The 14,680-nt window shown below is 59.2% G+C and overlaps 1 protein-coding gene across 1 annotated transcript; it reads right to left on the bottom strand.

The window, feature by feature from the left end:
- Window positions 1–26: 26 nt before the first annotated feature.
- Window positions 27–14,647, bottom strand: MAP3K10 (mitogen-activated protein kinase kinase kinase 10). The gene is made up of 10 exons (XM_080828942.1): window positions 13,412–14,647; window positions 9,424–9,604; window positions 6,439–6,587; window positions 5,807–5,982; window positions 4,957–5,203; window positions 3,238–3,354; window positions 2,596–2,767; window positions 2,368–2,480; window positions 1,326–1,976; window positions 27–628 (listed from the first exon to the last, which is right to left on the bottom strand). The coding sequence occupies exons 1-10, from the start codon at window positions 14,091–14,093 to the stop codon at window positions 306–308; spliced, it is 2,811 nt and encodes a 936-aa protein (XP_080685068.1). The 5' UTR covers window positions 14,094–14,647; the 3' UTR covers window positions 27–305.
- Between the last annotated feature and the right edge of the window lie 33 nt (window positions 14,648–14,680).

Below are 14,680 nucleotides of genomic sequence, written 5' to 3'. Positions count from 1 at the left end.
TGGGGAAAGACACAGCCAAGAGCGGTAGGGGGCAGGGGTTACCTTTAATGCTGCGTTTTGTGCCGAATCCCTATGATGCCCTGTCCCTGAGTATCCCTGCCCGCCCTCCCCCCAACTGCAGGGTGGGCACAGGGCCCCACCCTCTGGGGTACAAAGGAATAAATTAAGTGACCCCCTCCCCCCTTCCCCAATAAATAGAGCGAGTATCCTGCCCAGGGCCTCCCCCGCCTTGTGGCACAGCAGGCCGGGGCGGGGCCTGGGGTGCTACATTCATGGCTGCCCAGGCGGGCGGTGGAGGGCGGGCGTCAGCGGGAGCCATGGGCCCCGCACAGGGGCACGGTGCTGTCCTGGCTCTGCCCCTCCATGTCCATGTCAAGCAGCGTGGGCTGCATGCCAGGGGGTCCGGGGCTCTCTGGGGTGTCCGGCCTGCTGGGAGGCGAGATGCTGAGTGTCCGGCCAAAGGAGACCAGTTTCCAGGGGTCCAGGCGGGGGCGGCTGGCAGCCGGCCGGGGTCTTGGGGCGAAGGTCAGGGTGGTAGGGCGGCCAGGGAACTCAGGGGGCCGGCGGTGGGTCGGGAACAAGGTCTGGGGGTCGGGCAGGCGGGGGAAGTCCAGGGGGTCTCGAGGGCCTGGTAAGAGAGGATCAGATGAGGTCAATGGGGTGGGCCAGAGGATGGCACTGAAAAGCCAGGACCTTTACAGGAGAAGTGGAATTTTTGACTTTTTTTGGAAATACCTGCTGATGTTTGGCCTGCTCTCCAGCTGGGGCAAGACCTTGGCCTTGGCCCCCAGCACCCCTAAGTGCTCACTCATCTGGGAGCGACTCTGAGCATCTTCCTTAAGCTGTCACAGCCTGTTCCCCTGTCACCCCTCTAGATAAAGCGCTCCCCCACCAATCCCTCTCTGAAGTGCGGGGGGGGGGGGTGCGGGCACACAGCCCAGCGGAGAGACCTGAAGCACAGTACTGTCTCTGAGGGGCAGGACAGCAGCTCCCTCCCTGCCCAGTGCCTGGTAGTAGGTATAGCCCATTCCTATGCGATTCCTACGCTGATCGTCTTTGGCCTTGTTAATAAATGCCCAGGGAACAGCGTCTGGCACAGCAGGCTCCCCATAGCTGTTGCTGTCCCCACGAATGTCACCCGCCTGGCCCCTGGAAGCACTTCGGTTTGCCACCTCTCCTGCATCCCGGGGCTGGACCACCCAGCAGTGAGGGCCGTGGGGACACAGACCCTGGCATTGAGGGGGTCGCCGCTGGGCTGGGACCTTGGCGGGGGGCAGGGGAGGGGGGTGGCTTTCTGCACCCTGGCTGCCGGGCGCCTCACTCACCAGGGCGGGGAGCCGCGGGCTCAGGCGCCCCCCGCTGCCCCAGCGCCCCGTCCGACGGCGTCCGCCGGTGCCCGCGGCTCACTGCGCGCGCGGCCGTGACGTGGGTGGGCGTGAGCGACTGGCGGGGGTCTTTCTTGAAGCTCTCCAGCTCCAGGTCCACTAGGGGGTTGGTGCTGGGCGGGGAGGGCGGCGGGGAGGGCGCGGCCGGCGCGGCCTCGTCGCTGTCGGAGCGCAGCAGCGAACGCGTGGAGTTGCAGTCGGACACGGACGACAGCGACACCAGGGTGGCCGAGGGCGCCAGGCCCGGGCCGGGAGCCGCGTCGTCGCGGCGGCCGGGCGAGCGCCCGGGCGGGCTGAGGCCCCGCGGGAAGCGGCCGGCGCGGGGGAAGAGGCCGTCCAGCCAGCGCCGCTGCTCCTCGCAGTCCGCCGCGCGCGCCTCGGCCACGTCGGCGCCCAGACCCACGGCGCCCAGCAGCGTGGCGCAGCCCAGCAGGGCCAGCTCGCAGCGCCGCCGGCCGCCGTGGCCCGGCCGGGAGAGGGGCGCGGGCGCCCCCGGGGAGGGCTCGGCCGGCAGCGGCACGGTGAGGTAGGACGGGGTGGTGTAGGGGGAGGGGGGCACGCTGCTGCCACCGTCCGCCTCGGCGAACTCCTCTGCAACCGGGAGAGGGCCCGTCACTCGCCTCCCGGGGCTGGCCGCCCCCCCACCCCACCCCGCTGATCCCACGGTGCCCGGGGGACTCGGTGGCAAGGGGGCTGCTCCGAAAGACCGTCTGGGCAGCGTGGCTACCAAGTTCCACCAAACATGGTTCCGGACTCTTTCCCGCCCCAGAGCCCCTTGCCCCAGGGAATGAGCCTGCAACCAGCGGCTGCCCCCGGACCTTTCCAGGAATGTTGCCGACCCAGTGCCGGTCCAGTGCCGCGGCTCCCTCCCGGTAAGCCCCCAAGTCCCCAAGCCGGAGGAGCGGTCACCTCTTCCTCTTGGGTTATGTTTCCCTCCCGATGCCCCTCCCTCTCCATTTTAAAGGCACCCTCACCCTCTTACCCATCTCATTGAGGCTGGCGAAGCCTGGGGCGATCGGTGTATGTTTGGGGGATTTGCCCAGGTTGGGGGCGCTTGATGACCACTGTTTGCTTCCTTCCCCCAGGGCCTTCAGCCTGCAGGGGGCACCAGAGATGGGGGGAGGGGGTTACAGTGCAGGCCTGCTGGCTGTGGGGGAGGGGGGCTGGGGGCCAGGGGCAGGGCCAGCGGTGGGCTGTCAGCGGCATGTACCTCTCCTCCCCTCCAGCCCGCTCCTTCTGCAGGGTGGAGCTGGGTCCCCAGGTCCGGCCCTTCTTCTTGCCTCCAACCAGTTCTTCCTTCTTTGGGGGCCCGCTGCGGCTCCATGTCCCACTGCCACCACCACTGCTGCCACTGCTGCTGCCACCACCGTCCACAGGAGTCACTGGGTCAAGAGAAGCCCCTGGGTTATGGGGTCTTGGACAGTCTCTGCCCCCTGTGCTCCCCGCCTCACTCTTGGATCCAGCTCCCCCCCACCCCCCACCCCGCCGGCCTTGGCCCTTGCTGGTCCCTCTGGCAGGGACATACTTCCTTTGGATCCTGGCCCTCCTCTCTCCTTCTCATCCCGCAGGTCCCTGCTCAAACCCCAGCTCCTTACACGGGCCTTCCTGATGTGAAACAGCCATTTTGCTCTTTTATTCCCTTCCCTGCTCTCCTTTACAGCACTTATCGCTACAGCAAACTGTCCCCCTTACTTACTTGTTGGCTTGTTTATTCTGTCTCTCCAGTGAGAATCGGGGAGGGGACCCTGCCTGTCTTGTCCCTGTTGTTCCTGTTCCTCTGGCTCAGGGCAGGGCATGCGCGCAGAGAAAGTTTGTTGACGACCGATGGGTCAGGGCCTGGGGAGATACTCACGGCGAATGGCCCTCAGCCGGGGAATGATGCTGGGGCTCGCGGGGGGGCTGGCCCCATCGGATCCTTTCCGCTTGTCCAGGGTTGGAGAGGCCTGGACTGTGATCTTATGCTCGAAGCCTGCAAAAAGAAAGAGACTTTCCTGAGCAAGCAGCTCCATGGGTAGCCAAAGAGAAGGTCCCTTCGTAGGATAGAAGGAGTGCTAGAATGGGAACCCCACTGTTTTGCATTCCCAAATTGCCCAAGTTACCTGGAGGCCAGGGATGGGGGGAGGGTGCCCACTTTTGGGCCTCCTGCACCTCTGGGGTAAAGGGCAGCCTTGTAACTGTGACAAGCCCACGAGAGACCTCTGGCACATGCTGGAGGTTGAGAGGAAGGATCCTAACTGGGTCCCTAATTAACTAAGGATTGACTATGGATCTAGGCCTAAGTATCCAACGTGGTGGCCATTAGCCACATGTGGCCACTGAGCACTTGCCGTGTGGGACGGCCTCTGAGGAACTGGAGAGTTTACACTTCATCTGTGTGGTTGCAGTGGATTTAAACTTAAACTTAGAAATGGATACTCAGTTTGGTTATTGAAAACGTTGAAGCACGTTTGGAACTACTTGGGTATGTGAATCACGTGTGTGTGTGTGTGTGTGTGTGTGTGTGTGTGTATGAGTCTACTTTCCCAACTGCAAATTTCATGAAATCCAAACGCAGATCAAGTATTTTTTGATGCAAATTTAGTGCCTGGCCCGAGTGAGATGCGCTGTAACTGTAACTCGTATGCTGGGTTTCAAAGATTGAGTATGAAAAAAGAAGGTAATAACCTAACAACATTTCTTGTGTTGGTTACATGGGACACGATGACATTTTGGATCTATATATTGGGCTAAATAAAATATATTGTTAAATTCAATGCCACCTATTTCTTTTTCCAGCTTTTAAGGCGGCCAGGAGGAGATTTAAAACTCAGCCATGTGGCTTGCATTGGGTTTTGTTGGCCAGTGCTGTTCTGAGCACTGCACTGTGGCTTCTAATATCCCAGAGACAGAGACGAGCAGACTTTACAGGGCTTATGGAGGTGAGCACTGTAAGGGTCCCTAGGAAGCAGCCTTTGGGAAAACAGGAGCTCAAACCTGAACTTGAAACTGATTAAGCCACGTGAAACAAAAAGGGCTGAAGGTCAGCAATTTCACATGGTTTAATACCACTTTATCGGAAATGCAGGGGAAGGAGGGGTGTGTTCTGCGATGCCAGGGGGATCCAGGGGGATGCAAGCGGCAACATCCGCTCCCATTGTGGGAGATGCCATGCAGGATAAATGATGTTCCTCAACAAATTTCTGGCAAGCCAGAAAAAGCAGGAGACTGAAAGATCATTTAAAAAGAAAACAAAAACAAAACCAAAAACAGGTGGGAGAGGAAACAACGAAGAGAAGTAGAGGAATGAATGCCTCGAAGGTCATAATAGAGGTTACTCTCGGTGGACGTGGGGGTGGCTGGGGGTTGGTGTTCGGAGGGGGCGTGAGGGCACTCGGGGTGGCTGGAGGTTCTCTCTGCCTTCATGGGGCGGGGGCCTATATGTGCTCCCGAAGCTGTACTGTTTTCTGGTCTTTCTCCACATGCGTGATATAGTTAGCAAGAAAAAAAAAGTTTACAAACTAAAAGGAAGAGGGAAAGCCCTTGTTAGGCCTGCTCCCGGCAGCCTCCGGGGCGCGGGGCGAGGGGGCGGTACCGGAGGGCAGGCTGATGTGGCTGCCGCCTTCCCGCAGCTTGAGCAGGCGGCTGCGCTTGAAGTTGCCCTTGCGTTTGCGGACCCGCGGCTTCTCCTGGCTCAGCTGGCACATGAGCAGGTGCAGCTCCCGCTCCACGATGTCCATCTCGCGCTCCGCCAGCTCCTGCTCCCGCCGCCGCAGCTGCTCCTCCTGGAAGCGCTGCTCCTGGGCGGCGCGCAGCAGCTCCTCCTCCCGGCTCCGGAGCTCCTGGGGAGGAGACGGGCGGCTGGGGATGAGGGGGCATACATATCTGGCCCCCAGCCCCGTACCCACCTCTCTCCGGCCCCCCCCTCCCCGGGATGCACCCGCGGCTGCTGTGGTCAGGGCACAGCACGAGCACGATCAGTGATGGGGCAACTCACTCTTTACCAGCCCTGTCAGGAGGCGAGACTGTTTTAGCACAAAGAAAGGGGTGGCTTTATTTTTTTCCCCCTTTGATTTTTAATTTTTTGGCTCCTCAATTTGGAAAACTTCAAACATCCAAAAAAGGCAGAGTAGTGCACCAATGTACTGTTCACCACTGGAGATCAGCCGCTGTTCATACTTTGCAAAGCTGCCTTCATGTCACGTCTCCCTTGCCTCCCCCCTCCCTCCCGTTCTGGCTGTTGGGTTTCAGAACCCCATAGATCAGGCAGCATCACTTGTAAGAATGTCAGTGCACGGTGCCTTTTCTTATTATGCAAAGAAGCCCCCCTTGGCTCTGCATGGACCCCAAAACTGCGGCTCAGGGGAGGGGCCTCTGCCCCACCGAAGGCCCCGGAATGCAGGCTCTCGCTCCTCCATCCCTCCCACTCTGTCCCCTGCCTTCACCTTCTCTTTGGTCCGGAGGTCATCGAACATGTGCTGAATTTCCAGCTTCCAGTCTTCCTGCAGTGAGTGGAAGGACTCCAGTGGCATCTGGAACAGGGCTGACTGTTCGATGACTTCAAGCCGCTTCAAGATGCTCCCGAAATCTGGCCGCCCGTGGGGGTCTGGGTCCCAGCATTCTGGGGTGGGGGTGGGGAGGACAGCGTTGGGAGGGGAGATGTCAGTGGTCGTGCTCTGGGGCATCACCTTGCTCCGTGGAAGGCAAGACTTCAGGGGACTGTGGACCGACAACGTCCATGGAGCCGAGGGGAAGGAAGGCAGAGCCAAATTCCCGGCAACATTTCACTCAGTGAAACTCTGGGAGAGAAACCTGGGGACCCGCTCCCTCATGTGTGGCAGAATCAAGGATCAGGGAGGAATCCCGGGGCCAGTGAATACTAACAGCTGCCCCGAGGAGCCTGGGCCTGGCCAGAACAAGAGTCTGGGGGCCATGGAGGCAGTGTGTGGTCTGATGGTTGCGGCCCCTTCTCCCTCATTCCTGGGCCCACTGGGATGGATGGGTGTGAAGGGGTGAGGGCTGGCCCGAGGGCCCCTGCCACCCGAGCTGAGCCTATCTCCACAGGGCCCTGGCTCACCCTCCAGGAGGCGGGCAAAGGGCTCGGGGCACGTGGAGGGGATGGGCAGCGTCAGCTTGTTCATAGCCACGCCATACGCCACGGCCAAGGCGTCGATTTCACGGTAGGGGACCTCACCCGTCAGCAGCTCCCAGAGCAGCACCCCGAAGCTGCAGGTGGGGAAGAGGGAGGGGTGATGCTGCAGCCCACCCCAATCCTTACCTACACCCCAGCCCTGCCTCTGGTCCCCTGGGGGGCCTCCCTCACCCCAGCAACCCCCAGTGAGGCCACAAGAACATGATTGACCTCTGCCGGCCTGATCTCAAATAGATGTTGTGGGGTTGGCTCTCTCTCCCCTCACCCCTACCTGAAAACCTTCAGTGTGTCCCCTGTGCCCATGGGGCAAAGGCGCTTTTCTTAACCCTGACCTCTGATGACCCCTGTAGCCCCTGCCTCTAAGCGCTCTCGCCCCTGCACCAACCCTAGCATCAGCTGCGGCCACGTTGAACAAGTTGAACAAGCCCCGTTCTTCCTACACTCTGGCTTCGCACATGCTGTTCCCTTTGTCGAGGGCATCCTTCCCTTTGCATAACTGTCCTTTAAGTCAGAATTCAGGTACCCTCTCTACCAGGAAGCCTTCCTTGATTCCACAGCCTCCAAAGCTAGGTTAGAGGCCCCTCCTCTATGTTCCCACAAGACCCCTCAGCACTTACCTCTAAAAACAAGTTAACACTATTTAACATGTATAAAGCACTTACTCCAGGCCAGCACCGTGCTAGGCGCTCTCAGTAATCCTCACAACAGCCCTGTAAGGCAGAAGGTATGGGTATGACCCCCATTTTATCCGGCGAGCAGGCGCAGGCTCAGAGAGGCTAAGTTGTCTGCCTAAAGGTCACATAGCCAGTGAGTGGACAGGTCTCAGGCCTGCTTGAGGCCCATGACAGTGTCCTTAATGGATATGCACCCCTCTGCTGGTCCCCTGCGGGTCCATCTGCTCTGGGAAACTGAGCTCCCTCGGGAGCCTAACGACCATCTCATGCAGCGCCCGGCATGTGGAAGGTCCCCGGGCTCCCCCACATCCACACGTGCGTTCACTCCACATAGAAACACATCCGCTCTGCGCCAGACACCGTTCTAGGCCCCAGAGCAAGAGGGACACCACGTCTCCTCTCCTCCGGCTGGCAGCCTCCCTTCTCACAGCCAACACTGGTGACTCTGAGTGGGGCGTATCCTGTCTGAAATCGTTTTCCATCCTCCTTTGTGGCTAAGGGAGCCCCTGTGGCGACGGCTCCGGACAGTGGGATGGAGGAGGCTACATCCGCTGCAACTAACTTCCGGGAAGTGTCCTTAGAAAGAAGGGGTGTCTTTTCCGCTTTTGGCCTTCCTACTGGCTGTAATGTGGTCCTAAAAGCCGGAGCCCAAGCAGCCACTTTGGATGATGAAGTAAGCTTGGGAACGGAGGCCACGCGAGGTGGAGGAAATAGCAGTGGTGTGAACCCCGTGCCTCCCCCGCGTCGCTGGAAACCCGTGGGGATGTTTGGACGGTCACGATGACCAGGGAGCGTGATGACGCCTGGGGGACGGGAACCAAGTATGTCTGGTGTCCTGAAAAGTACAGGTGGGACCACACAAGGAAGAATGACCTTGCCTGATGTCAATGACACCCCTGTTGAGGAACCCCCTGATCTAGGATCCCGAATTCCTGTCACCGAGGGCCCCATAGGGGCCCTGGGCTTTACATGCAAGCAGGAGCTTCTGTTTGTTGCGTTTGGGGTTTTCTGCTCCTTGCCACCGAGATCTGACTCTGTTAAATGTTCGGTACCACAGATGAATGCTTCAACGTAAAGCCACTCAGAGCCTTCTCCGAAGGGCTGCACTGCTCTCACGGAGACCTCCTGTCTGATTTGTCTGCCCCAAAGCCATGACTTTGCTGCTTGGTCCATCTGGAGCCTCAGTTGGGGACTGACCCGGGTTGGGCTCCCTCCCAGGAGGAGGCCAGGGGTTGAAGAGGTCCAGCTGCCACCAACCAGCCTCGCTGGTGAGGGCAACAGCCTCCTCACTGGCGCCCGCCCCCACTACTCCTGTCCCCCACAATTCTGTCCTCATCCTCCAGCCCAGGGAGCCTTGCAACACTCAGCCAGACCATGCCATTCACCAAGGCCACTCTCAGCTTTCACCCGCACTTAGAATAAAGCCCAGTGCCTGGTCCCTCGTCCAGCTCTCTCCTCTGTCATTTCCTACCACCTCTCTCCTTGCCTGCTCTGCTCTAGCCACGTGGGCCTCGTAGTTGCATCTGGAATGGACCAAGCTTGTTCTCACGCTGGTGTCTCCTTTGTGGGCCTTGTCCGCACTGCCTGGGAAGCTTCTTCCCCCAAACTGTGCAGGGCTGGCTCCCTCGTGTCAGCACGAACTCAGCTCAAGTCTCGCTTCCCAGCAAAGCCTTCCCCAAAGTCATCCTCCGGCTTTTCGATCTGCCCCCCTGGCTCTTAATACTGTCCGCTGCTTTGTCCTGAGGGATTAGCTCGCTATCTTTTGAAATTATTTTAGGACTTTTTAAACTAAAAACCAGCTGTTTTCCCAGTTTTTTGTGTGTTTATTTATTTACTATCCCCATGGGCAGGAAATGTGTCTACTTTTATTTCCTGCCGTATCCCTAGCACCCAGAGTGGACAGATGGACTGGCTGGGTGGATGGATGGACACCTCCAAAGGCCTCAGTTTCCTGCTGACAAGTGGGGTGGCATGCTAGATGGTGTCTGAGGGCCCTGGTGCTGACACCTTATCTCTAGATCTTTGGAATTTTCCACTCAAATCCGAGTCCTCAGCTGCCACCTGACCACACGGAGCAGACACCCGCTTTGGTGTTTGCCGGCCTGACCTTGTCAGTGGGCCCCTTGGCCAGGCCCGGATCCTCGCTTCACTGGGAGACCGCCCCTCCCACTCTGTCACCCCTCCCCCTGCCCCCGCTCCCCCATTGCCAGGACTCCCCCGCCGCCCCCATCAGCACCTCCAGACATCACTGCTTTTGGAGAAGAGGGAGAGACGGATAACCTCTGGAGCCATCCAGGCATAAGTCCCCGCAGCGCTCATTTTGGTGGTCTTGTGCCACTCGCGGGCGAGGCCGAAGTCTGTGATCTTGAGCACCGTGTCTGCGAGGTTGTGGTTCTCGATGGCCTCCAGGATAAGGACTGGGGGGTAGGGAGGAAGAAAAGTGGGTCACCCCACAGCTTCTGGGCTGCAGACCCTGGTGTCCTGGCCCCTGCCTCAACTGGAGTCCCCGACTTGTTCTCCCCCTCACCTTGAGCTGTCCATCCCCTTCCCAGCAGTGGCTCCTTTCCTGGTCTGGAATATCGTGGACCCTTCCATGCAGTCCAATCCCTGCCCCAGGCGCCCATGAATGCGGAGGGGGCTTCTCCTGGGCCCACTACCCTCCTGACTTCAACCTGGGCTCTGGGGAGCTCATTCCAAGGTCAGTAGCCAAAGCCTTGGTTCTCCTTGGTCTAGGCCTTGAATTTCCAGCCAGCCCAGAGGTAGGGACTACAGGCCATGAGCAGAAGGGATGAATGTGGTTCTCCTTTGTCTTTCTCACCCCCTGTGGCAAACTGCGTGGTAGGGGAGCATTCTACTCCCTTCTGCAGCATCACAGTCCTGGCCACGTGATTGTGCATTCCTCTCCCCCGGGAAAGAGGCAGAGCACGTTTCCCCCTCCTTGACTTCCAGTTGTTGGCCACGTGACTTGTTTTGGTCAACAGGATGAGGCTGAAGTGACAGAATGCCAGGTCCTAGCCTAGGCCTTGAGGGGTCTCATCCGTCTGCCTGCCCTCTCAGCTTCTGCCATCACCACGAGACCACGCTCTGCTCGGCTAGCCTGCTGGTCCAGAGTGCATGGGAGCTACTTGGAGTCAAGGCTCTCCAGCTGAGCCCAGCCTACAGCTTACCCTCCGGCTGGCGTGCACATGTGTGAGCAGCAATAAATGACATCAAGTTTTAAGACACTGAGTCTTGGGGGTGGCTTGTTTCATAGCATTAGGGTGACAAAATCGGACAGATATATCCCCCAAGCATATTGAGTGGTTCCAACTTGCTGCCTGGGATGGTTCCTAACAATGATTATAATCACGGCTGGTGTTTATCAGCAGTCCATTATATGGCACGCACTGTGCTAAGCCCTTCACGTGAATTAACTAGAAAGCAGCCCATTTTATCAACTAGGCTCAGAGAAATGAAGTCTCCTGGCCAAGATCATACAGCTAGAAAACTGTGCAGCAAAGACCTGATTGAGATCTGTCCCGAGAGCCCAATCTCTTAACTGCTATGATGTTCTACCAGCTTCTACCAAACAGAGGCCCCAAAGTATACAGGGTCCTGCCTAGGTTTGAATCCCACTCTGCCACTCACTAGCTGCATATCCTTGTTAATGTATTCTTCTTAACGCTAAAATTTCTCCTCTGTTAAATGGAGACAACGGTAATATTTACCCTAGAGGGTTGTAGGATGGATTTAGGGCCCGAAGCAACAGTTCATCCTTACAAAATCCTGGCTATTGTTATTAGTGTGTGATGTCACCGTAATTGGTCCTTAGTCCCCCACCTGGGTCTTTGATCCTTTCTGGCTACATCTCCCGTCACCAAAGCCCAGAGGCCTCCCTCGACTCTCTGGCATGTGACTCCATCCCTCCCTTCTTGGTCCCCACCTCTCCTATTTGTGGGGTGACCCTGTGACAGAGGGAACATGCTCCCATCTGCACCACCCCTGCTTAGAAACCCTCTAAGGGCATTGACTAAAATACCCCAAATCCTCATCATTGCCCCCAGGGTCATCCTGATCTGGGCCCTGCTTACACTTCTGACCTCATCTCCTAACTCTGCCTCATTCCTCTTCTTCCAGCCCCTCTGGTCTCCTCGCTGTTTTCTCCAACAAGGCATGTTCATTCCCACCTCGGGACCTTGGTCCCGCCCAGACTTTCAAAAGGCTGGGTCGTCTTTGCTCAGGCCTCCCCTGCCCATCTGACTCCAAGAGCTCCTTCTGTCTCATCTGTGATCTACTTTATTTCCTTCAGAGCCCCTGATCCTCTGGAAACTCTGTCGTCTCTCTCTTTACGTACGCATCTAAATAACCATCATCCACTTCTATTTACTGGCCTCTAACTTCCATATGGGGAGATCTTGCCTGGTTCACTTCTGTAATCCCAGAGCTTAGGATAGGGCCTCATATACTTAATTCTGCTTATGAATTACTGGTTGAATGAACCAGTGTATGTGCGACACCAGGAGAGGGGCTCCTTCGGGAAAGAGGAATGGAGGAAGCCGGGCTGTGAGGCCCCATGACCTGTCCCAGCCACAGACCTGTCCCACTGACTGAACCTACAGAGCCCCAACAACCCTATGTCCGGTGGCAATGGCTGCAGGAAACCTGGGGGCACGGGTGTGGGTCCTTACACTCCGCCTTCAGGCTGTTGAATCAGCAGGGGTGAGGAAGGGCCAAGAAGAGCACCATCAGCCTTCAAGAGGACACGCTGCCCATCCTGCCTCCACTTGCCCAGCATATCAGAGCATCAGGGAAGGCAGGAGCCATCTGTGTGTCTCTTGCTCCATTCCCCAGCCCTGGCACAGCGCTTGGCACCCCTCGAGCTCCTGGCAGCTCTGTTAGTGCCCAAATGCGAGGCCTAGAAGGTAAGGAACACACATCCTTCTGCTGCAGGGGCTTTGCCATTGCGGGGTGGGTGGGGGAGGGCAGAGCGACAAAATTTATAAAAAACAAACAAACAAAAAAACCCAACACAAAAAACCCCGCAAGATGGATTCAAACAAATGTCAAGGTGCGGAATTGGCAGAAACCAGAAGTAGATGAGATGCGGGGGTCCAAAGGTGAGGGCAAAGGGGAACCCGTCACATTTCAGGTGAGGGCAGGGCACACCCTGGCCTCATTCACTGCTGGGCCCTTTCCTTAGCACATGACTTGGCCCAGCAAACACCAGATGAGAAAAGAAAGAATGGATCCATCAGTGTGGAAGGGAAGGGAGAGAGGTAGGGCAGAGGAAGGATGGGAGGAGCCAGGAAGGCAGGCTTTCCCCTGCTGTATACTTAGGACCCCGGGCAGGGTGTGGCTCCGGGAGTACTGGGGAATGAATGAAATCTTTAGTTTGTGAGGACCACAAGGGTGGAAACCACTGGGAAGAGGTGCTCAATTAACACGTGCTAACATCACGAGAGGCTCCTGGACCTAAGTGGGGGTCCTGGGGAGCCTTCCCTTCTGCCTGGCCCCAGTTCCCATTCAACCAACCAAGCAACTTCTGAGAGCCTGGGATAAGCCAGGAAGCCTGGAAGCTTTTACATAAGGCACATCCCACTTCCTCCTCCCTCACCTCCACTTGGCCTCCGCTAGCTGGGACAGAGGCCTGGGAGGACTCTAGGAAGTGGTTCTCAAGTGGGGGTGGCTTTATCCTCCCCCCACCCCCAGGGGACATCTGGCAATGTCTGGAGACAAGTTTCGGTTATCATAATTGGGGATGGGGATGGGGGATGCTCGGGGCATCTGGTGGGCAGAGGCCAATGAGCCTGCTAAAGGGTCCCCGACACACAGGGCAGCCTGCTCCAATCCTCCGGCCCCCAAAGTAAATAGTGCCGAGGCTGAGAAACCCTGACTCCAGGCTAGGCTCTTTCTATCCCCGCCCGGCAGACTCTGGCATCAAGGCTGGACAGCGAATGCCATGAGGGCGGCCACTGCATCGGTGCTGTTTGATGCCAGGAGGGCAGGGCTGGTCACATTTACTGAGCTACTGTGACTCTATAGTCTGGGGTACAGGTGGCCCCTTGACCTTTCTGAGCCTCCTTTTCCTCCCTTAATGGGAGAGGCCTGCCTCACTTGGCCAGGAAGGTATACTGCTGCCCCTTCTCACCCTAGGCAGTGTCTTCTGGTGTCCCCATTTCCCGCCACCTACGCTTGATCTCACAAGATTCTGTGGAAGCAAGTTTTGAGGGGAGGACACCACTTACTGTTGATGGACTTGAGGTCCCGGTGGATGATGGGCACAGGGGCATCATTGTGTAGGTAGTTCATGCCCCGGGCCACCTGCACAGCCCAGTTGACCAGCACGTGAGGGGGCACCCGGCGGCCTGCCAGCACCCTGCTCAGTGCGCCCCCCCTGGCATACTCCATCACCAGGCAGAGGTGTGGGGGGCTGAGGCAGGCACCTCGGAGGGCAATGATGTTGGGGTGCTTCAGGGCTCCGAAGAGCCGGGCCTCCTGGCGCACCTGCTCTGCTGTCACTGCCGGGTCCCGCTCAGGGTCCAGCCGGGCGGCCTTGACAGCCACCTCCTCGCCGCGCCACAGGGCCCGGTAGACCTTGCCAAAGCCCCCTACACCGATGATCTCCTCTAGCTGCAGCTCGTGGAAAGGGATCTCCTGGGGCAGCTGGAGGCCCGCGGGCGCGGCGGGGGCGCCGGGGGCTACGTAGTTGCTGGGGAAAACGCCCACACGGCCGCTGGGTAGCTGCCCGGTCCACCAGCCCTCGTCGCCCGACACCGCACAGTCCTGGGAAAGCACCTGGACGCGGTCGCCCCTCCGCAGGGTCAGCTCCTCATCGCCCGCCGCCTCGTAGTCGAACACCGCGGTCCAGACGGGCCCCGTGGGGGTCGTGCCCCACTCCTTGGCGGTCCCCCCCTCCTCCTCCTCCATGGGGGAGGGGCCGGGGGCTGCGGGAGGCCGCTTCAAACTGGCTGCCCGCGGGATGCAGAGGGGGGGCCCCTATGGCCAGGATGGGGGGCAGTCCCTGCGGGTTTTAGGGGGCTCCTGGTGGCCATGGCCTGGGGGGAGGGCCTCCGCAGGAGCAACAAAAAGCCTCCTTAAAAGGGCAGGGTCGTCCCCTCTGATTTAGCTGCCCAAGCGGGGCGGGGTGCGGGAAGGGCGGCGGGTTCACCTGTTCCCCCCAAATGTCAGGGCGCTAAGAGGGCCTGGCCGCGCGGCTCCCGAATTCCTGCCGGGGCCCGCCGGTGGTGGACGAGGGTGAGGGAAGCAGGCAGCCCCCTTCCCCGCGCCTCTCACCCCGCGCAGCTCCACCGGCGGCCCCCGGCTCCGCATCCCGGGCCACGACTGCGGGCGGGGTGGGGGTGGCTGGGCCCGGGGGGCGCCTGCCCCGCGATGGGGTGGCGCGCCCCTCGGCCTTCTCACGCGCGGGGCGGCCGGGCGGCCCCCATCCTCAGCACCGGCCTCCCGGTCGGCCCCAGCCCTGCCCCCGCCCGCGCCGCTTCCCGGGACGGCCGGCG

Source organism: Martes martes (genome assembly GCF_963455335.1).
Source record: "Martes martes genome assembly, chromosome: 17".
Classification (NCBI taxonomy): Eukaryota; Metazoa; Chordata; class Mammalia; order Carnivora; family Mustelidae; genus Martes; species Martes martes.
Note: the sequence above shows the minus strand (reverse complement) of the source record. Positions and strands in the feature narration are given on the sequence as shown.